Raw genomic sequence first — 22,877 nt, 5'->3', positions numbered from 1 at the left:
GTAGGACTGTCACATTCATTGCAGCTTTACAACTAGGAAGTTCATTTATGGCTTTATGGGTGTGTGATATTGGTGACAGAATGTAGGGCTGTATGAAAAAACTTCACATGTTTTCAGACAGTGTTTTTTCTACAGCTCTCGAATCCTCCATTCAGATGTGTGGGTATCCCACCACACAGTAAGAAACCAATGACCATTTGTGGCATTGACTCTATTAGTTCATTTTCTGTTTGCTGAAAACCTCCCTGTATAATTTTTTTCTGTATTAAACTTGTGTTTGCTTTTAGAATAAAAGGGATGAGCTCCTGCATACTCTTCCCTTTCCCTCTAAGATGCCATCAACAAGATTAATGGAAAGGCTAGGCATGACCTGGTGGCATAATATTTGGCTCAGACAAAGAGAAAAACAAATTATATTGTTTTGTGTTCGGGCTTCCTTGTTTGTTTTCTTCAAAAATGTTGGCAGTGTATCTAGTCATCATTTCAAACTGGTGAGACTGGAGTAGCCATTCCCACTTAAAGTTAAAAGTGCTCAGGATATCTGAACTTCAAATGTGACTTAACACTGCTGAGAGAGAGTTGCCTTGTCTAAGATACTTGGGAAAAGAGTCCAGATATTTGCATGTGGTGGTGCTGGTTAGTAATTACTGTTCCAGGGATTTTGGGCATCGTGGAAGTCTCAGTGTGCTAGAAGTCTTATGAATGTAGGGAGTAGAGAGTTGTTGGTGCATTCCCTGCCCTGGAGATTTCTTAAGTTCATTTCCAGGTTAAGAATCCTTTACGCCAGCCTTCTTCCTTGTCTGTCTGACCTTTGGCAGTCCTAGATCCTTGATGGAATGAAGCATGACCACTTTGTTTGGCCTGCATAGCAACTCATCAGAGTTCAGAACAATGACTCTAAGAATACAGAAATAATTTACAGTAGTAGTGCTCTTAGAGTGGCTTACTCAAGCTTAAATTATTTATTGCCTGTGTTTAAAAATAAAACCTCCAAGACTGATTTTGTATTTTGTGAGAAAAAAATGGGGAGTTTTTGTTCGGGTGTTTTGTAACTTTTTTTTTTTTTTATTTTCTCCTGTAAATGGTGTTCTTTTTCCCCAGATGTATATATTTTTTTCCATCAATAGCAAAGGCTCTCAGGTATGTTATGGATTTCCTGTTTCTACACAGGACTAAATTTCATTTTCAGTTGAAGTCTTGTCACTCTGGAGGAAATTCCTTTGGATTTGATGGTTACTCCCACTTAATGACAAGACAGAAATTAGTGAGGCTGATGCAGCTTGCAGTGATGTGTCGAACTAGAGCAGGCTTCTAGTGAATGCATATTTTTTCTGAGTAAAAAATCTGAATCATAATTTGAGTAACTCATACCACTGAGTCCACTCTAAAAAAGAAGCTTGGGAAGGATTTGAATATGTTATTTATTGTTCTGCAGATGCCTGATATCTTTCTCACATAGAACTGTTGTATGAAACTGTTTGCACTTTTCTTCTTTTAAAAGTGATCTCTTCCAGTAGTTGAAGTGCTATAGTTGCAGTCAGTTTTTGTGAGGGAGTATGTTGTGGTGTTTACCTGTCTCACTCCGCAGAGTGTGAGAGTCACCTCCAGCACAGGATATCAACTGGATTAAAAATCAGTTCTTGGACTACTGTTTTGTATGCTAGCTGAATATAAAACTTGTGTTTCTGATTAATGCAATGGTAGACATTTTCTTCCCTAATTATTTACACAAAAGCTAAAATTTCTGTTTATGTTAAACTTAGCTAGCAAGAGAACAGGATGCGGTGAGCATACTGATTTAGTGCTGCTGTACCACTTTGTTTAAATCAAAAGAGAAACAGATGAGCAACTTTCAATTACATTTGTGTTCCACACATCCTTTTTTAAAAATTTTACTGTTTACTTATTAACAAATACTATTTTTTGGCAAGTAAAAGTAAGCTTTTTGGCACATGAAGTAAACTTAAGAAAAAAAACAAACCAAAACATTCTGTAGGGTATTTTGTTTTTTTGAGACTGGTAATTATTCTGGATGTTTCACAGCTTTTTCATTGAGCATTGCATCAAAATTATTAAATTTGATGATTTTGCTGAGTTTGGGTCACTTCTTGGTATAAGTCTCCAAAAATAAATTGAGCTGAGGGTGAATTTGGCCATTTGGCTAAAAATACTGTGTTGTTATTATTTTCCTACCTTATAATAAAAAATGTACTCCACAGCCTTTTTCCAGGAAGTACAAAATAGCCATCCAGCATCCATCTGGTAAGATTCAGCTAGGTGTGACAGTGTCCTTTAGGTATATTCTTCCAGCCTCCACTGATGATGTAACTCTGCTTCCTGAGGTGAGGTGGTCTCTTTTCATTCAAACTGAAATATGCAACATTGTTTGGGGAATCAGAATTATCAATTTCACACTATAAAAGAAAAAATACTTTAAAAGTCTGATAAATTGAAAAAAGGACAGTAAAAAAATTTATAAAGAAATGGCTGCAGTTAAAGAGATTTGCAATGGTCACTTGACTTCCAAAGTATTTGTGTGCAAAATGTGTGAACATATTAATTATCATTGGGAAAAAAAGCTTCACAATATTTTGTGCATTGCTTTTATGCAAGTTAATATGTAGTAAATGTTAGTTGTCAAGAATAATTATATTCTTTTATTTTTAGAGCTTGTATAATACTGTTGCTCCTTTGTCACCTAAAGAAAGCTAATTTTGGCATTACTCTGCCTGCAAAATTTTCAGTGCAGTTTTTGTGTTTATATGTTGTAGTGGTCAATTTGTAACATCAGCGTTGAGCATGTCTGAAGATCTGGAATTGGTGGTCCCATAAGGAGTGATACAATACTAAATCATCTCTGAAAACTAAGATTTGCATCTATTTTCATTAAAAAGCAGAGGGAGAGGAATAAAAAAATGAGCAAGAGAAGTGCACCATACATCACTGCAGCTTACAGGAATCATTTACTATGTGTGTCATCCATTATAGCTCTTTGGAACTGTGGACAATGAAACAGTCATTGGCAGAAGAATATCAGTACCATCCATTTTGACCAGTTTAAAAGATCTGTGAGAGTTTTCCTAAAAGCCTCATTGATTTTCCCACACTTAGTCAGTTTAAGATTATTTAAATGTGCCCTATGAGTAGGAAAAGTAGTTTTTCCTTCCTCTATGCCATGCACTGACACATCTCTCCCCTGCCACATCTAAAGCTGTGCATTCCTACTCTTCCCTTGATGCTAGCGCTAATATTTTCTTTTTCTTACGGCTTGTATTTAACTGAGAGTGGTCTCTGATCTGGCTGGCTGCCTGCAAGGCTTAGTCAGGGAAGCAGCAGAAACATGTGTCAGGGTCAGGTCCACACAAGGCAGGCAAGAGCTACCCCTTTCAGTAGAAGGTAAATTTAGGCTGACTTTAAACTGACTATGAAACTTTGGTCATTAGTATCCTTGCTTATTTAATAACTGTATTCAGTTCTCTAAATGTATTCTGTAAACATCTCCATAGCAAGTGATGATGTCATTTTACAAAGAAGTAGGGGTACAGGTGAAGGATACGTGACCAGGGGCCACATGGATGTTTGAAAGCAGGTCTCTTCCTGAACAGGCACACATTGTTTAGAGATCAAAAATTATTTAATAGTGTAAAGACAACAAAAACAGTAGTACTGGTAAAAGTAGCCTTAGCATGTCATGGCTGAGCTTTTTAAAAGTTGTAGACTAAAATGCAAGCTTCTCTGCATTTGAAATTAATGTATCATTCAAAGGTTTCATCTTTTAAAAACATGCTAAGTGTCCTGCCAATCTTGTGGTTAAATGATATGTTAGGACTAAAGGAACATTGTCCATTTTCTGAATGAAATGGCAGCACTAGTTGTTGTCCAGGGCAAAATCACAGACCAGGCAGTTAAGATTTCTCATTGTCTTGGCAAGTTGCAATCATCGCAGCTGCAAAGCAAATCGAAGTGTTGTGTTTAGAAACATTGTGGATTTAATGTAAGGTAAAACTTTTATTTGATATTTTGTGTACAAAAACATAGGTAGAAGAGGAGACAGCAAAGAATGGTGTGTTATATGATTACTTCTTCTAGCTCTGCCTAGACAAAGAGCTGATATGATGAAGCCACTTTGTGCAAAACTGCACCAGCCAGGAAAGAAAACTAGCACATTCTGAGTGCAAGATGGAAGCTATTTCCTTGAGTGAAAAATCCAGATGCTTGATACTGGTTCAGCTTACATTTTATGTGACAGTTTCAGCAGTGCTTAGTGCTATACCTGGGTTATGGTATGATGACTACTGAGCACCTCTGGGACGCGTTTTGGAGGAACATATGTGAACTGTCAAAATGAGATGATTCATTGATGTGACATTACATACAAACACAGGAAACCTATTATAAAACACTCTGTTCTCCTTTCCTTTCTGGTCGATAGATATATAGGCATGCCATATACGAGTGTGTATATATATTTCTTTTCCATTCCAGTACTCGTGAGAGCCTGGCATCCAACACTTCAAGTATTGTTGAAAGCAACAGACGTCAGAACCCCGCTCTGAGCCCTGCACATGGTGGCGCGGGCCCAACGTTCACCTTCCGAGCCACTGCAGACCCACCCACGAGTGAAGCTGAGAAACTGCAGAAACCTGGTAACTGCCTGCAAGCTTCTGTCACTAGTGTCTGATAGCCTGCCTCAGATCGTCTGTCTCATCCTATACAGCAAAGTTTACGACACTGGGACTGATGTTTACATCTTTGGGGAAAAATAAAACAAGCATCTCAACCACAGTTTTAGTGTTCATTTAAACTGTGCTGCTATGTAGACTAGGGGCAACAAAGAAGTCTTTATTTCAAGGTATTGCTTTTCACATTTGCGGCTCTGTAGCAACAGAATAGCAGTAGGGATAATATGTACACTTTTTGCTTCACTTAATTGTAACTGAGCACATATATGAAAGTCTAGACACTGTAAGTGTAATCTGCATTTTCAATGTCCATGCAGTTGCCAACTTCATTTTAAAAAAATGCCACAGATGTGTGATGCCCCTGGTCAGAGGCTAAACTCTGCTGCAGAGTTCATAATTTTTTTTCTTCAAAAACTGAGCCACTGCTGAAAGTAACCAGCCAGGATCACCATGAGGAAAAACAATGCCAAACATGACAAGTCATGACCTCAGTTCTATAATTGAATTATTAATACTAATCAGTCATTTTCACTGTCCATTTTTGTGACATAATTTTACAAATACCTGGTTAAGCAAGTAAAAGGAGGTTTGGGGTTTGTTTTGATTTGCTTTTTTCCTAGGTGTGGAGGGTGGGAAGGGAGGAGGCTCCTCCTTTTGTTCCAAAAATGTGAGAGATGTTTACTTAATGAGACTTGCTACTTGACCTTCCATAGTCACCAGTGAGGAGGTGGGTCTTTGCATAAAGGGGGGAGCGGGGAGGGAAGGGAAAGATGTAACTGTCATGGAGCCACAATGTGGAGTGACACGAAATATATTAAATGTTTTCAGTATAATTCACTTATTTTAAAAAGATTATCTAATTCTTGTGTCACTTCTGGTATTGCAACTTGCCATTAATATAGGAATCAAGATAACTAATTTCTTGGAACAAAAATATCCTTAATGATATAAATGACAAGTATGGCCTGAAGAATTGATTTCTTTCTAGTGGAAGGACATAAATCTATTTTATGTAGCTTATTAAATAGAGTGCCTAAATTAGGCTATTAAAAATAGCATACAGTGTAATGATTATCAGAGAACAAAATTTAGAGAATTATAAACTTCTGGCCTTTTTATTCAGTGGATGTTATTTGCAATTTAGCATTTTATGGACATGTCTGGTTTCTAGAAATTCTATATGTCCACTTGGTTTGCAGTAGAAATCTGAGTCCTGCAGGCACGGTACATCCTAATTGCTCTCCCTAAACAGTTACTCTGATGTAATTAGTACCATGCTAATTACTGCAGAGTAAATTCTACAAATAGTTAAAACTCCAAGAGTAATTTTAGGTATAGGGTCACATTCTGCTCTGTTATTCATGCAACCTGGTAGTGCAACAAACTGACTTTTTTATCAGAACAGACAAATTGGTGGAAGAGTAACAAAGATACTAAAATGTGCAACAGCCCAAATAGTTTCATAGAAAAGTGACATTTGGCCTGTCTAGCTCTTGTAGTACACCGGTATGAAACCCAGCTGTACATATTAAACCCCAGTATTTTCATCAGGTTCTGGTGACATTTATTACTCTGTATACAAAGTAATTTGAGCTTCACTTATGTTCTGTATTGTCATCAGAAGTATTTACTGGCGATTCAGCCTTATGTTACACCATCAGATATAGTTCATTTAGTTATAAAAAACAGCTTTCTAACTCTGGACACAATCAGTTTCCAGTTCTGTCAAGAATACCCAGTTAATGCACAGGTCTGTTTTCATTGATTTCAGTGTATAAATTCCATTTCGTAGGAGCAATAAGACATAAAGGAAATTATTGTGCTTTTGGTTGGTTATCAAAGTCACTTGGCCTTTAGCCTTCTGCCTTATCATACCTTCCAAGATGTGCTCTAATTACCATATAATGCTTTGCATGATGCATCTTATTATTCGATATGTAACTCCAGCCGTACTTATTCCATGCAAACTGTTGAGTCAGAGTTTTTGTGGGAAATTGTCATATACTATGCAGTGGCTGACTGTGATTTTGTTTCTGAGATGAGCTCTGACATCAGTAGTATGTATCAATTCAGTAAATAAAAAAAAATAAAAATCGAAATGGTAAAAAAATTACAGCAATGATCTGAAGTACTAATGGCAGTATTAAAATGTGAAGAGCAGAAACAGGTTTCACCTTTGGGGAAATAATTGTTTGTCATAAGCTAATCAGAATTTGTGCAGGCAGCTGGTTGTACAGAAGACATAATTCCAACCAAATGTTATAGTGCATACCTATAAACTGTATAGTATGTTATTTCCTGAAGTTCCCAGAGACCAGCAGACAACATAAATGTCATATTAATGTTGACATGGCACGGTACCAATATTAATGTGACTCTTGGAATATGGAATGTAAACAGAAGTTTCAAATAGAAACGTTCTAATCTTGATTTTTTTTCTTTTCCTTTTAAAATCAACAATGGAAAATAAGAAAATTCCATCTTGAGGTTCTGGTAACAAAACCACGAGAGTGGATCTTGAGTGCTTTATGTCACCCTAATCCTTTGATGAAATCATAGCCTTGTATTATGTGGTTGCTTATCTATCATTCTTCTAATGTATCAATTTAAAGGTTTACAGAGTTAGATTAGGTTGAATCTGTGTTGTGTTCAACTGTAAAGGGTCAACACAAATCTGTCGGCATTTTGCACACTTAATATGTATTATTATAATACAACATGTTACTTTTATGGTAATTTTTTTTACACATATAACTACCTCCATGAATTTGATGAAATGCAGCAACATGAAAAGTGTATTGTACAAAGCAAGGTTAGAAACTTTGAAGCATTAGGTCATGGCGTTCTCTTGTGTGTCAAAGCTTGCATATGAAGTCATCATGTTTCCATTGCCACAATTTCCTTCTACAATGTTAAAAGGATGGCTTTCAGATGAGTCACTTAAAGACTTTGACAAGGCTGCATAATTGGGATAAAAGTGAAAGGAAGGCTGAAACCTTCCATCCTCTCCCCAGTTACTGCTAAAATTTCTGCCTGGTAGAACTTGAAAATGTATTTGTAATTTAGCAAATTAGAAACATCTACAGTCTGTGAAATATGATTGACAGTTTGGGGTTTAACAGAAGACACTCTGGGTATTTTCTTGGCAGCCTTCAGATACTTTGGGGCCCTATTCTGCCTCCATCTTTGTCAACATTAGTACGTCCTGGTTTCTCTGAGCTGGCAAGGGTGTTAAAACAGCTCTTCCTTTAATGATACACACTCTGGTCTCTAGATTGTGTGCATCTAAAACATTTGCTCCTATAGAAATTGCCAACAGCCTTTAATTGACATTGCTGGGAGCAGTATTAGGGTCCCTACTCAAGGTATGTGCCTATTGTTCAAAGAACATGGGCAAGTTTCCAAGAAAAATTAAGCTGGCTTTTGAAAAATAGCCAGCTGCAACAAGCCACCTTTCAAGAGGGAAGAAAGAAAGATTTTTTTCCAAGAACTAAAGGAAGAAAGTGGCAGTTGAACCTAAGCAGATCACATTATATACAAATCCCGATTTATGAACACCTTTCAGCAAACCTAGTACCATTATCCTGTTGCAAATTAATATACAATCATCAGTTGAGCTAATTTTGCCATTTTAAGTATTTCAGTTAAAATTTAGAAAAAAAACATTTAGCCATTTGACTCCCAGCACCACTGTAAAATGACTGTTATATGCGAAACAACGTTCACTCAACTTTAAAAAAATTAAAAATGTATTGGAAAACAAATGCTTTAATGAAAACCATGGCCTAAGTGCTTGCCAGCAGTAGTCATTGTTAGGAAAGAGAACAAGCAAACCAGTATTCAGAGGCCATCATGAACACAGGTAATACTTTGCACTTAAATCACACCTTTTTGCCTGAGGGTCTCAAAGCACTTGCCTGTGAGGTAGGCAGAGTTCACTGACCCTACTGTTTTGTCCAGGCCCATTGGAAAAAGCAGAGGCTAAGAGTCTGCAGACTAACTTATTAACTAGTTGCTTTTTTAAAGTTACTGAAGTAAGTTTAACAGTTAACCAAAGTAATGTTTATATTCTGAAATTATCCGTTCGGCACATTTAGTTTGTTTAAGTAAGACACTACTTTACAGCTCTGCAGACACTCTTAGATGAGCAGTTCCAAAACCAAGTTTGCAGTCATACAGGTACTGGCAGCAGTGGTTTTAGAAACAGTCATGTTAATTAAAAATTTGTTTTTCAAATACATTTTGTAGTGCTTTTCCCAACACAATTGTTCAAATTGTTGTGCTGAGAAAGCAAATAGCACTTCTAATCTGGTGTCATACCCACAGTTTACAATTCTCTTTGCTCTTCTGAAGAAAACTGTACAGTATTAGAGAGAAAAGTTCTATTTTTTATTAAATTCTTTTTAAAAAAGGCTATATATCTGAAATGTTCCCCCCAGCATAAGTAAAGTGCATCATTACTGCATGAGACAAATGCAGTGGACCCACCAAAAGCCAAGCTGGTGCTAGAAGAAAACAGGACTATCACACTTCTTTTATAGTGGCGCTCTAAACGTTTGTTTCAGTTATGCGAGTTTAAATCTGGCATAACTCCCCTGATCTCTGAGGATTTGAGAGAGATGGGAATGGGTCGTTAACTCCATTGAAGCTCAGTTCTGAGCTGAGGGTTTCCGTGTTCCTCCCCCCGCCCCGAGACACTAAACACAGAGAAGGAGCAGAAGGCCACGCACCTGGCTCTGGACGGGCAATCGGGGCTGAATCCCTGCTGAAATGCACAGCCACCCAGCCGGGATCTGTGACAGCCACCAGTGTGCCCCACCTCGGAAGGGTGATTTTCCACGTGGTGCACTGCCCTTGTGTTGTATATTGGTTAGAGCCACCCAAAGGATACCCACCCAGATGTATGAAAGGGCCCTTGGAGTAATTGGCACAGATGTTACTTTTATGTGTGGAGGAGATTTTAAGTTTAAAGGGATCATAATTCTGCAGGTAATTTTCTGTGAGTGACTGAATGTGGCTGTTGCATTAGGTTTAAATGAGTTAATAAATGCAAGTGGGACTTACTGTATGTTAGAAGGGAGTTTTGCAGCCAAGACTGCCTTGTATAAATGTGTTTGCACTGAAAAAAAAAATTAAAAATTACTTGGTCTCTGGTTGCTGTAAAGGTCATCCAAGATGGATGTTCTGTTTATATTGTATAGTATTTCATATGAAATAATTGCAGTTCATGAAATGTCTTCCCTAACGTTACTGATTTATAACAGCACATTTGTAACATGGTTTTTATTGTGTCAGTGTACCATATTGTAAATGATGATTACTTGTCATGCTTAGTATAATAATTTAAAGGAAAAAAAAGGACAGGGATTTTTGTAAGTCTATATTTGAAAGTCCCTCCATATGGTAATATTGTGTTCATGTTGTTTATGTAGTGTTGTGTGAAATATCCATTTTGGATTGTGTTACTTTTTAAGATATTAAATAACATTTGGTTACATGTTCTAAGTGGATTCTTTGCACTCATAGGTGGTTTTTAGGGACTATACTTATATTTCCATTTAACATGCTGTATCTCTCCCTCACTTAGGAAACCTTGCACAACAAACCAGATATCTCAGATACACAAACACTGTAAGAACTCGCTGTATTCCTCTATGCTTTATAAAAGCCCTTTGGGCCATTAAGAGTGCAAGGGAGAAAAATACACCTTTTTTTTCTGGTTTAGACTGGATCTGAAGTTGACAACTGCAGAGGGAATGTGATCTCCACTGAATGTGAATGCTGAGCTGAAATGCACTCAAGCTCCAGGAAATGAGAAATCCATTAGGACCTCCTGATGCCAAGGGCAACAGGTGTAAGGTCCCTTTTTTCCTCTCCATCCTCATGAGCTAAAGGAGGACCTGGTGCACACCCAAGAGAGAGTTCTAGCAAGGAGTATTTTTCACATTCTTCAAGAAAACTGATAGCTCCTGATTGGAAAGGCCCAAGTGGACAATGAAACATGCAAGTGTCATTTTCCAACCTTCTACCACCACCTGGAAGAAGGTTTGGAGGAAGTTCAGGGTCCAGGAGATTTGGCAGAACTGTGGCATGAGAACTGCTGTTTGCCAAGGTCAGCTATGACAATTTACAACATTTATGAGATTAAAAACAAAGCAGCAACTCTTATAAGTAGATGCTATCTTAAGCACCTTGGCTTGTCACCCGCTAGTAGCACATACTACTACCATACTGTTCCTGTTAGCTCATCCATCTGCTTCCACTGCAATCCATCTTCATGAAGTTATTTATTTTGAATTACAGGGGTGAAAAATCCCCAAGCCAGACAGGGTTTGGTTAAGGCTTTATGTCAACACTAACCCAGTGCTTTGCACAGGCAAAATCAATTTTGGGTTTTGGTAGACTCAGACTTTCAAGGCCTTTTCAGTATTACTGGAGAAGTTTACAAGCACTATTTCCTCCTTACAGAGCACTTTGTTTCTCTCCTTATGGTGTGCTTGTATTTTAGGTGCTAAATTAATCTAATCATTAATTACCTAGAAAGAAACCACTGTTGTCCAAAGTTACCACGCCTCGCCCTTTAAAACTTGTTAGCAAGCTTGACTTGAATTCTCTTTATACTTACTCTGCTGACGGGTAGACTGAAGATCTTGATCAAGTGACATCATTTTGGTCAAACATGGCCTGTAACACACTGAAAATGTGGCTGAAAACTTCAGCCACTACCTGGCTGAAGAAGTACTCTCTTGCTGTTAGGTCATGCCTTTCTGTTGAGAGCACTGAGGGATTTACATCCCTCTGTATCTACAGATATCTTACATCTGTAATATTACTTTTTGGAAATATCTTCTCTCCAGATTTTTTTCTCCATCAGCCTCTCAACTGTTTCTTCAGTCGGTTGTTTTCCTCACAACTTACTTTCTATATATCCTTCTTCTACTGAATCTTCTCATCTTCTTTTTGACATTTATTCTCCTTCAGGTTGGGTTTTTTTTTCCCTACATGTTACTTGACACAAGAGTTCTTCTGGCCCATTTCTCATCCTCCCCATTCAAAATGTCATTCTAATCTTAGAGTGTCTTTCTCCCAGTTTTCCATTACTTTCCCTTTTTCACTTTCCCTGCTCAGAAAGACCTTAGAGGAGAAAAGGTGGTCAGCTGCTTCAGGATAGGTGCTCCTATCAGCACTTCCCTTCAAGCCATGCTGTTGCAGTTTTTAATTTTAAAAATGTTTAAGAATGTAAATACACCCTCATATTTTTCTCCTTTCCGTTCTCTTCCTCCTTTTGGCTGCTGCTCCTGGTTCTTTTAAAGACTATGTACCATTCTGTCTAGCATCTCTGTGATTTGAGGGCTCAAAGAGAAGACACAAAACCCCACACTGTACTGCAACCCCAGGTCACATCTGTCTTCCTCAGAGCATCAAGCAAGGCCTCAGGTAAATGTTTAAAAAAGCAATTTATTCAGCTGTGCTTTGTAGAATGGATATGAAGAAAATGGCCTCTACTTGCTAGCCTTTCCTGAACTGCAGGGTAGGAGCCCATGGCTCTGACATTCCTGTTCACTGTAGCTGGTACTTGAAGAGAGAAGGGTTTTGAGTAGTCAGTATTGCTGGGGCTTTGATAACTGCCTGTGGTTTTGTGTAGAGATGGCTGAGCTTGCATTTATAAGCAACTTCCTTCTATGCCCGTAGGTCCTCATATTTAGCAAAGTATTTTTAGCCCAGCTGTCACAGAAGTGATAAATGGGGACAAGGAATGGGAAATCCCAAGTACTTTTATTTAACATCTTTTTTCTTCTCTCTCATCCTAATAAGCACATAAAACCTAACCCTGTTCTGCCAGCTATGTGAAAGTAAGCAAAGACAGTAAATAAATTTGCCAACATGGTTGTGCATACACTGAAATGGTTATATACTTTGCTTGCTTGCTTGCTTAGGGAAGCCTGAAGCCTTTTGTTTTGAGTTCTCTCAATCTCTTTCCTCTTGTCCTGTTGCTTGTTGCTGGTAAAATTAGGCCACTTGCCTTGTAAGTGCCAAAGAGGGTCGCTCTGGCAGGAAGCTGCAAAGTAGCAGCTTCCAGTGTGTTCAGTAGGGTACCAGTAGTGAGAGAACAAGCAAGAGCCAGGGGCCTCTCCTGTGGATATAGGCTTTCCTCATGCAGAAGTCAAATGCTGGTACACCAGCACTGACACTTTAGCTGCAAGCAAGGCTGTGCTCCAGCAAGGGCTGTCCTGGGTGCACACACACACACTGTGCTGTGGTTCCTGTTGCAGTCTCAGCACAGATGGGCTGCACCACTTGCTGACAAAACTTCTGTACCAGAGGATGCACATCAGGAGCAGAGCCACAACACTACAGCCTTTTTGGGTTCTATTAGCTGCGTTCTTGGAAAATGAGGACCTAAGTAATTAACTTTACAGGGCAGCTTGTGCACTGGAAGGGTTTGAATGCAAGTCCTACCCATGATCCATGTACCTGGAGCTTGCTGTTTTTGTGTGTCCACCATGCACACACTACACGTACCACTGGGCAGTGACTCCCAGGAGCAGCTATCAAGAATGCAAACAAAAAGGACTCAGAAGTGCAAACCTTTGGGCTTAGGTGTGTTTTAGGATTATGGGCAATGGCAGGGACAAGGACAACAGAGAGGGACATTTGACTTTCTGGCTATGGCAGATGGTAGATGTCCCTGCCTCCATATAGTGAGGTCTCCCTCTTCCCTCTGCACCATTGTTCCTTGCTCAGTAGCCTCAAGCCAAATCCCCAGTCTCAGCTTCCTCCCTGAAGACCTAAGGCAGACAATATATTTACTGTTCCTCCTTTAAGGTAGACCCCTTCACCTTTATGGTTTTATTGTTACCTATAACCCAATATCGAGAGACAATTAGCTCTTGTATTTTGCTCTTAGGCAGCAGAGAAGTTTGACCAAATTGCAGTTGGTACAGGAAAAAATCCAAAGTGAGAAACCCACTTATTTTTGCAGACAGAAATAAAAAATATAAAATTCCAGAAAAATAAAGCTTTACAGAATGACAAACAGCTTAGAAAAGCTCTTTCACTGCATTTAAAACATTGGCCTGGAGATGGGGTGAACCTTTCCTGATCCAGAAACTAATGCAAGACTATTGCCTTAAAATATTTAGACCACTGCAGATTTCAGAACTGTTTGTGTTTCTAAAAATTAGTTGCTTGGGATGTTATGGAAGAGGAAGCTGTCTTTTGACACTGGATTAGTAGTAGGTCATCAGGTCCAGTCAGTTGAGACCACCAGGTCCACTCTCAAGACAGAGAATAGCAAGTGAGTTAGTCTCACCTGCTGGCTTGCTGAGGTGTTTTTTGGTTTTATTTTTTGGGGTTTTTCATGCTTTTTTTGTTGTTTTTGTTGTTGTTGTTTGTTTTTGTTTGTTTTTGGGGTTTTTTTTTGTTTGTTTGTTTGGTTGGTTGGTTTTTTGAAAGAAAATACTGTAATCTCTAGACTATATTGGCATTACTATGTGAATTCTGTGTCTCATGACTGCTGCCTTGTGCCATGGATAATGCAGTAAGGGGTGCAACTCTGGCATGGGTCTCCATAAACAAACGAGTCAGCAGGCAATCAGCTTCTGCCCAGATTTCTTCTAAATTGGGATCTCTGTAACTCAAGGGGAAGAGAAGGAGGGTGAATACCATTCTCCATAAGGAAAATGAGGGAACTGGAGAATCAGGGCTTAAAATCCTGAGAGAGTTCACCAAAATAAAGAGGAAAACTCAAGGACAGAGGAATGTGAGGATGTTATTCATTAGCAGGGGAGTCATAGTTAGGACAAGCAGCTGGAGAAGAAACACCAGTTCAAGACAGAAGAAAACATCTTTGCATTATTGGAAGGCTGGGGGATCCTGAACTCCCAAAAGCCAGCTGAGGTGGGGAACTATGTGCACCCACCTTCATGGTTTATACAGAATTAAAATAAATAACAACTGATACTGGAATGTTCTGACATGTCTGTGGTGTCCCTGAGTGATGCCCAGTAGGGGCCAGGAGACAGTGCAGAAAGGGGTTGGCTTTCCTGGAGGTGCCCCATTCGCAGGCATGGTGGGGTTCTGGAAAAAGCCCTGTGGGAAGGGATGGAGAGAGAGCCTGGTAGGGGCCATGTGGAATCCTCCTCTCTGCTGCCCAAGTGCAATGGCCCTCCTTACTCCTGGTTAACTCCTGGTCTGAAGAACAGCTTGCCACCCTTCACCACTAGGTAGGAACTAGGCACATCTTGCAAGCCTGGTGAGGTATTCCCCTGTGCTGAGGCAGTCCCCTAAAACACAAGTCCTAATTGTTTGTCTCACACTCCTGATGTGTGCAAGTTTCTGATCCTGAAAGTTTTGGTCACCTTCAAGGTGCCCACATTTGTCTTAGAATAAAATCTCCTTTCCCCCCCCACCATTCTTATAAATGCAATAGCTTGCTGTTCATTCCCTTGCAAAGCCTGCTAAGTGCCCCTAAATTTATTTTGTGTCCAAAAAACCATCTCTCCAGCAGAAGGTCTGTGATGCATCCCAGATGTTTGCATGAGGCTGCAGTTGCCAGACACAACAGATTGCAGGAGGAAGATGGATGAGCACCAAGCAATTTCTTCTCTTGTCCCCTCTTGGAGGCAGGGAAATTTTGCTGTTGGCTCTGTTTGCCATGCTGGTACATGAAAACTTTGAAACATCACTTGAAGCCTTCTCCATTTCTAGCTGTGATTATCAGGTGAACTGGGAGGAGGATGCAGAACAGGTTCAGATCATTCTATAAGATTCATCTTATATCTTCTGTTTACCTATTGCCAGTTCTAAATTAGTCCATTACCATCCCTTCAAACAGAGGAAAAGTGCTGGCAGAGATCATCTCCACCCTGTGGCTGCTGTTTGTGTGCTCAGTACAGCCTCAGGCTGTGTTCATGTCTCTCTGGTTGCATCCAAAATTTCTCCTACCCTTGCAGGATTTTCGGCAAAAAATTTCTGCTTTTTGAGGATGGGTTTGTTCCTGGCCAGCTGGGGCCCTTGTCCGTGGCTGAGACCCTGGATGCTGAGTTTGTTATAAAAGAATTTATTTAGTATTAGGATGTGTTTATCGTATGAAAGCTGTTAGGCCAGAAAGGGTCTCTGTGCTGCAATGACTACCTGTGCCCAGGTACAGAGGTACTGTGGATGGTACTTTCTCACAGTGAAGCTGCCCACCTGCCTTATTATTTGGCATTTCTGGCTATGATGGCACTGTTAGGACTGCCAAGACCCACACTGGTGACAAGCAGCAAGTGTTCAGGTGGAACACAGAAAGATAACTCCTTTTACACAAGAAAATTTCCTATGCTTCAACACTATGCTGGAAATAGGGCTAACAAAACAAGATTTTTGTTTTTCAAGAGAGAAGAGAATACTCAGCTTCACCAAGTCAGGCAAGTGGCCAAGCAGCTCTTCACTAGAGAGATCTTTTTCTTTAGAGGTTGCAACTGGTAAAGACCCTGTCTACTGCAGTCAGTAGAGTATCAGCAGTCTCAAATGAAATGCTGTTTTGCTCAGCTTCCTGGAAGGATACCAAAGCTTAACATTTGCAGGAGTACACCTTTCCTATGGACAAGAGGGAAAAAAACAATAAAAAAGTAATCTATGGTGATCTCTGCTGATGGATTTTTCTGAGAAATAATCCATATAATTCACATCAGTAAAGAGATTTTTATCAACAAATTACTTTAGAAGAACAGACTGATGGGAACAGCCCCCCAACCTGCACTTTGGTAGAAGGAAAATTCTGTCCCAGTGATGCCTCACACACACTGGATGTGTGGAGAAAGGCAGGGTAGGAGTAGATGTGTGAGGAACAGCACTGAGCAATTGTGATGACAGTCATGGGGACATCCTATTCCAAATGAGATGAGGACCTCTGGCTTGTACCGATAAATAGTTTGTTTGCATGGCACTATTTACAATTTTGCTCACACTTCCTAAATAGAAATTACAAATTCCTTATAATCTGTCATATATCTGAAGTATTTTCAGTATTTTCAATGGGACAAACTACTATTTTCTTGACTGATTCAGAACAGTGAACTCTGGAGACAATGAACTGACCAGGAACAATGAAGCACTGTATGTGAAACCTGGCTAGATATTATCTTTTGGATTGGAGCTCATTGAAGCTGATTTGGGAAAATCCACCCTTGATCTCATCCCTTGCCTTTTCCATCACAGGGTACCACAGACAATTTCAGATGTGCCCAGACCATCTGCTTCAGACATCCTTGAATGCAGCCATCCCCTGGGCACCAGGGGAAACTGTGTGACACACAAAGCACCAGCTCTTCTGGGTTTTGGGGTCCTTCAGTGAGAGATTAATTTGAAGCCTGTCTGTGGCAGTCTCTCCAGGGCAATGGGGATATGTGGCTGTCACAACTTTGCCCTTCCCACATAATGATACACTTCACCTACCATGGAGCAACCCCCTGTGGAGAGCAGGTCCTGTTTCTATTGCCTCAGCTCCTACACCACTTATTCCTCAATCCTCCTCCTTTGTATTAATTTCCTGAGCTGCCCTAGCTGTCACATCTGCAGTTACCAGCTGGTTTCCCATTTTTAATTGCCCTCAGAGGGCTTCTTCAAGAGCCACACCTGCTTTTCTGGGGGCCTTAATTTGTCACTGTCCAAACTGGAGCAGCAAGCATTTAAAATTCAGCCTCTATGAGCGTGTTGTGTTTCTTCAAGTGCGTGATTAATTGTTAGGCCTTTACAGGCTGCTCTCAACCATTTCTGCATAAAGCAAAGTTGGTCTTCTGCTGGAAAGCTCCCTAAATTATGGATATTAAATATCTTCTTTTCCATAGGACCTGGATTTGTTCATCCCATTTGTTCTTGATGAAAGAAGTTGTATGAAATGCAAAGAAAACTTGGTGCCCTCACAAGTGTATTCTGTTTTGAGGGGGAAAACCAGTTATTTTTCTTTGTCAGAAGTGTTCTTGTAAAGAAACCACTTGAGACTAAGGCAGGACGGGATGCTTCAGGATGCTTCATCCAGCCCCTGCAGCCAGTGTAAGCAAGCAGTTTGTATAATCCAGCTCATAAACCCCTTAAATTACACTTTAAAAAACATTCAGCTTTTTTCTTCTTTTTTCTTTTTTTTTTTTGTCCTCTTTCAGAGTTGCTATTTGAAGGCTACTTTAAACTCTTAGTTTGTATGCCCAAAATGATTTCCTTGTTATAGCTGTGCTTGGAGAATCCCTCCATGGATGGGCAAGGGCTGCTTTCCCTCTCTCTTACAGAATCTACTCAGTTGGGATGTGGTCAGCAGGGTCACCCCTCTCTCAGCCCTCACATTCTCATGGACGATGAATGAGCTCTAAGATGAAAACCACATTGCTGCTGCTCTGGCAAGCAAAGAAACAAAGTCTTGCACCCCAGAGCTCCACCAGTGTGGAGTTCATGGAAAAGCTCTCAAGGGAGAGTGCAATTTACAGATGGAAGGATGGATGGATGGATGGATGGATGGATGGATGGATGGATGGATGGATGGATGGATGGATTAGGAGGCAAATAAGCCCTTCCAAAAAATTAATTTTTAATTTGTCAGAGCCTCCTTCTGCCCAGGGATTATGTAGAGGGTGTGAGGCACCACTCAGAAATCAGAAGCAGACCTGCTTAGTCAGTTGGTATGGCCATGTCCTTGCAGGGTTAACAATAACCTGAACAGGGGCTGCACTGAATGCCAGTGCACTAGTTGTTTTAGTGATGTAGGATGAACAGCATGTGGGACCACTGAAGAAAGGTTAAAACTGCCTGAAAGATTAATGGACACACAGCCCAGGTATATACATTTAGGTGGCCAGGAGCCTTTGCATGGAGGCAGCCCAATGACAGCAGCAGGCTGAGGGGGTGTTCAGCAGGGATTGCGGATGATCCCCTGCAAGCCTTACCTGCGTTCCAAAGCCTTTGCAACAGCTGATGCCACCTCAGCCTCCCTTTTTCTATCTGGCAAGGAAGTAATGACAGTGTCTCCAGCCAATTTTGAGGCTTAATTAATATTCACCAAACAATATATCTAAGTGATGAGTAATGTTTTAGTGTATTATTAATTTCTTGGGAAAAACAGAAGGCTGCTCAAGAGCTGTCAAAGCCCACTCTGACAGCCACAGAAAATTGGTCATGCATTCCCAGCAGACAATGCTGATATTCTGGGGCTGGCTGCCTGCAACCCCTCGGTGAGGGACGGAGGAACATCTTCTATGCATGCACTGGTGCCCCTTGCTCCTGAAGACTGATACAATCCTGATACTAAAATGCCTCATTTGCTGCAATCAAGGGAAGATCGAAATTAACTCAGCTAAGCCCTGATCTGTGCTGGCGTGGGAAGCGGGCAGTGAATTTCCCCCACCTCAGCCCACTGTTTGTATCCCTCCTCACCATTTCTTTGCCACCTGTGACTGTTCTAGTCGGAGTTCCCCCGCTCTGGCAGAAGCTCGGAGTCCCCAGCGCGGCGCTGCTGGTTCATCCGACCCAAGGATTCTGCGTTCAGCCTCGAGCCAAGCTGCAAGGCGACACAAGCAGCAGAGCAGCAGCCGTGTCACTCCCCCTGCTCCCCTCCCCTCCCGGCTTTCATGAGCCTTGTTTCCCACCAGTGGGATCAGGCTATAATGATAACAAAGGCAGCTTGAGATTCAGCCTAAGTCCTGGGAGTGGGGAGTACAACCAGCTGGTTCCTCTCTTGGATCATTTAGGGCCGCGTACACACGAAGGTCTTGCCCTGCCCGCTCGTCTTCCTGTGGAAACAGGAGCAGGAGCAAGTGGGAAGCTTGCTCAGAGTGCTACATGGAGGCAGTGGGTTTGGGGCGAGGAGGAATCGGCCTTAGCGCAAAGAGTGCCGGGAGAGTTAAAGGAGAGAAAGAGAAGTTGCGAAGGAGAAGCGGCAATGCTCCCCCCTCACGAAGGCCGCGATCGCTGTGTCCCAAAGGCGCAGAGCGCGGGCAGGCCGGCAGGGGGCGCGGCCGGGCCGGGCCGGGCTCGCGGCTCCTCCCGCTCGCCCTCAGGGGCCGCGGCCTCGCCGCCTCCGCCAGGCGGGCCGGGGCGAGACGGGGAGACGGGCAGCGTGGGGGAAAACCTGTGTCCCGTTCTGGGCTCCTCGGCACAGGAGAGACGTGGAGCTCCCGGAGCGGGCCCAGCGGAGGGCAGCAGACGGGCATCGGCCGTGGTGCGGTGGTGTGGCTGCACAAGGCATTCCCGCATCTCGGACCGACCCCTGGCTGGGCTAGGGACAGACCAGGCCAGGCTGCCTGGCGGCTCAGGGTGCTTTCCTGATGAAACTGGGCGGGCAGAGTGTAGTTGATACAGATTTGGGATAGCGTCATACTGGTTTTTAAGTCCACAGCAACTTCTATGTATTTGAAATACCAGAATAATCAGTACAGTCCTTATAATCCATACAGTCCATCCCTGTGAAGCTTGAGAATTACTGTGTCCAGTCAACTGTAAGTCTGAAATGTTCTTATTTTTTAACCTTCCCTTAACTTAGATGTGTTTTGATACTTACACAAAAAATGTTTTTCTGTGTAGCTGTTAAAGACGCCTTATGCTAAAATGCAGGGTTTCAAACCTTCCTCTTCGTTAGGCCATGTGTTCCTAAAAAATTCCAGTTGTATTTGCTATGACCTGCCCCTCCCTGCTGCAGCCCTACAGGGAAAAGAAGGTGAGGAAATGTTACATGGAGCTTTTCCAATGCCTTTCACTTCCCAGTGGCTGGAGCTCCTGTGGTCTGCACCTCCCCCTGAGGTGTATGGGTTAACATCTGGCAGACCAAGCCTGAGAGGGTTCAAGAAGCTCTTGGACAACACTCACAGGCACATGGTGTGACTCTTGGGGATGGTCCTGCCCAGGGCCAGGAGTTGGATTTGATGATCCTTGTGGGTTCCTTCCAGCTCAGAATGCTCTGTGATTTTGTGATATATTGTGATGTATTAGTTAGGAGACAAGGAAGATGACCAGATGCAAAACCTTCTCATTCACCCCTTATCTGTGAAGTCTCTGTAGTTGTGATGGGTGCAGGCTGGTGTCTGGGCCAATGAGAAAGAGTCTCCACGAGACTGCAGTCTGTGCAGGCAATGCAGGCTGCATCTGGAGGGATGCTGGAGGGCTCACCTGCTGAGCCTTAGCCAGCCACTCCATTTGCATAGCCAGCAAGGTCATTGGTAAAAAGGGCTCAGCTTATTTTGCTGTGAAATTGCCATTTTTGGCACTGTTATGGGGACCTGAGATTATTCCCATGCAGGCAGTCCCTCAGCACCTTCCTTTTCTCAGGACCAGGTTCATGGAACAGAAAGGGAACATCTCTGGCAGACCTTGGCAGTGCTACTGGTTCAGAGGGAATCCTGCTGTGAATTAAAGGACTCGCTGGCATACCTGCACTGGTCCTCCTCCATCATCCACGCCCTGCTCTGTGGTCAGTTAATGTAAGGGAAAGGAGATAAATTCTACTCAGTAGGTTTGGGGACTTATTTCTATTAAATTAGTCTCTTCCATAGACATTGTTGGTTTGTGGAGCTTAGAGTGGAGCAGGGGCCTCTTGTCCTTGAGGCCTGTAGCACTGGATTTCAAGGTCTTGTTGACATTTACACCATCTCCCACCGGGAACAAGGGAGCTCTGGAGAGCATGAGTCTAGTGCACCCTCATACCTGTGACAATGCTCTCAGTTTCTGTGCAAGCAGCTGATGTGATGGTAACACAGTGGGATTAGAGAAGTGAGTCTGGAGAGAGCATCCAGGGCTCACCTCTCTTCTTCTAAGTGCAAAATGTTTTCTCATGTCCATTGCCTAGTGGGAATGACATGTTCCTGAATGGATGTTCAAAAGGTTAAGCAATTAAATACATCTGGAAAAAAGGGCTGCATATACAAGCTACATCATCTCGTGTGATGCATTTAATGTCCTTCATTTACATGCTGACAACTTTGCCATTTCTAAACAATGTTATCATTGGTCTTTCTGATAATTAATCAGCACAAGCTTCAAACACTGTTTATCACACTCTGATGCAGCAATTAGACAAGAAAGGCAAAGTGTTGAAGGGAAGGTTTTGGGCTGTTTTTTTTTTCTTCAAAAATCTTACAGTATTTACAAAGAAGTGTTTTTTCTAACACAATTTTTAGAATTATTCACTCATTCACAATCAGTCATTGTATAAAAACATCATTCAGAAATAGGTTTTAAAATACACCCACCTCCTTTGCATAGTATACAGAAAAATAGGCAAGAGTTAAGACACTTGATTTTTGAATGAGAACGTGAACTGATTCAGAGGTATGACATTTCTGAGGAAGAAAGATGCACTTTTCAAAAAACAATGAGCTGTTCTTCTCCTGAAGCTAGTGAGCTTCTTGAAGATCTACCATCAAATTTTCCTTTTACAGACCAAGTGTCCTTTACCATACACACAATGCTTGCATTAAGGTCAAACAAATCATATTGCAATTGGATTTACCCATCAGTATTTGCACATGAACATTGACAAAAAGTACTCACAAGGATCAGTGACATCATGGCCCATCCGTGGAACGATTCAAGGGACCCAGTTTGTTAAATTCAATTTCTGTTTGTGTAACTGAGGAGCCAAATATACACTTGTACCTTCAGAAACATTTCTTCTGTGAGAAGACCTTGGCTTCTGCTCGCTGGTAAGACTTAAAATGGCACAATGTGGAGGGGTTAGCAGGCACTGATGGTGTCTATCTTTGATGATTTTCAGACAAAACTTGGTAATTTGGTTATCTTGTATGTTGATTTTTTTCTTTTTTCTTTCTATTTTTCGTTTCTTTAAAAATGTGCTCCAGTGATTTCATTAAGCCTGGTCCATTAAAGAGCAACAGGGAACTCTGAACAATAGGTGCTTGTTTTACAGCTACTGCAAATGCTTCGAAAGCACTAAATTGCCTTTTATACTCAACAGTCTAATAACAAAGCCTGATTTTTTCCATTTTTCTCCCAATTGATTTGATGGTTCACTTGAGCTTTAAAAACACATTACATAAATCTTTACAGTTATTACAGAAGTCTTTTGTCAAGCTTAATTTGGTGTTTGTTTTTTTTTTTCCCCACAGTGTAATCATTCACCCTTAAATGCACTGTACCACACATACCCGGATCATGTGTGTCTCCGGATCCAGTAGAGTCATAAGTCCTAGAGGTTTGTTTTACATGGGGAGG

At 41.3% G+C, this 22,877-nt stretch overlaps 1 protein-coding gene across 1 annotated transcript in view; it reads left to right on the top strand.

The window, feature by feature from the left end:
- Window positions 1–4,681, top strand: part of STOX2 (storkhead box 2) — a 65,960-nt gene extending 61,279 nt beyond the window's left edge. The window contains exon 4 of the mRNA XM_062493586.1: window positions 4,486–4,681. Within this exon, the coding sequence (XP_062349570.1) occupies window positions 4,486–4,681 (196 nt within the window). The remainder of the gene's footprint in view (window positions 1–4,485) is intronic.
- The last annotated feature ends 18,196 nt before the right edge of the window (window positions 4,682–22,877 follow it).

The sequence above is a fragment of the Cinclus cinclus genome, chromosome 5, assembly GCF_963662255.1.
Source record: "Cinclus cinclus chromosome 5, bCinCin1.1, whole genome shotgun sequence".
In the NCBI taxonomy this organism is placed as follows: domain Eukaryota; kingdom Metazoa; phylum Chordata; class Aves; order Passeriformes; family Cinclidae; genus Cinclus; species Cinclus cinclus.
Note: the sequence above shows the minus strand (reverse complement) of the source record. Positions and strands in the feature narration are given on the sequence as shown.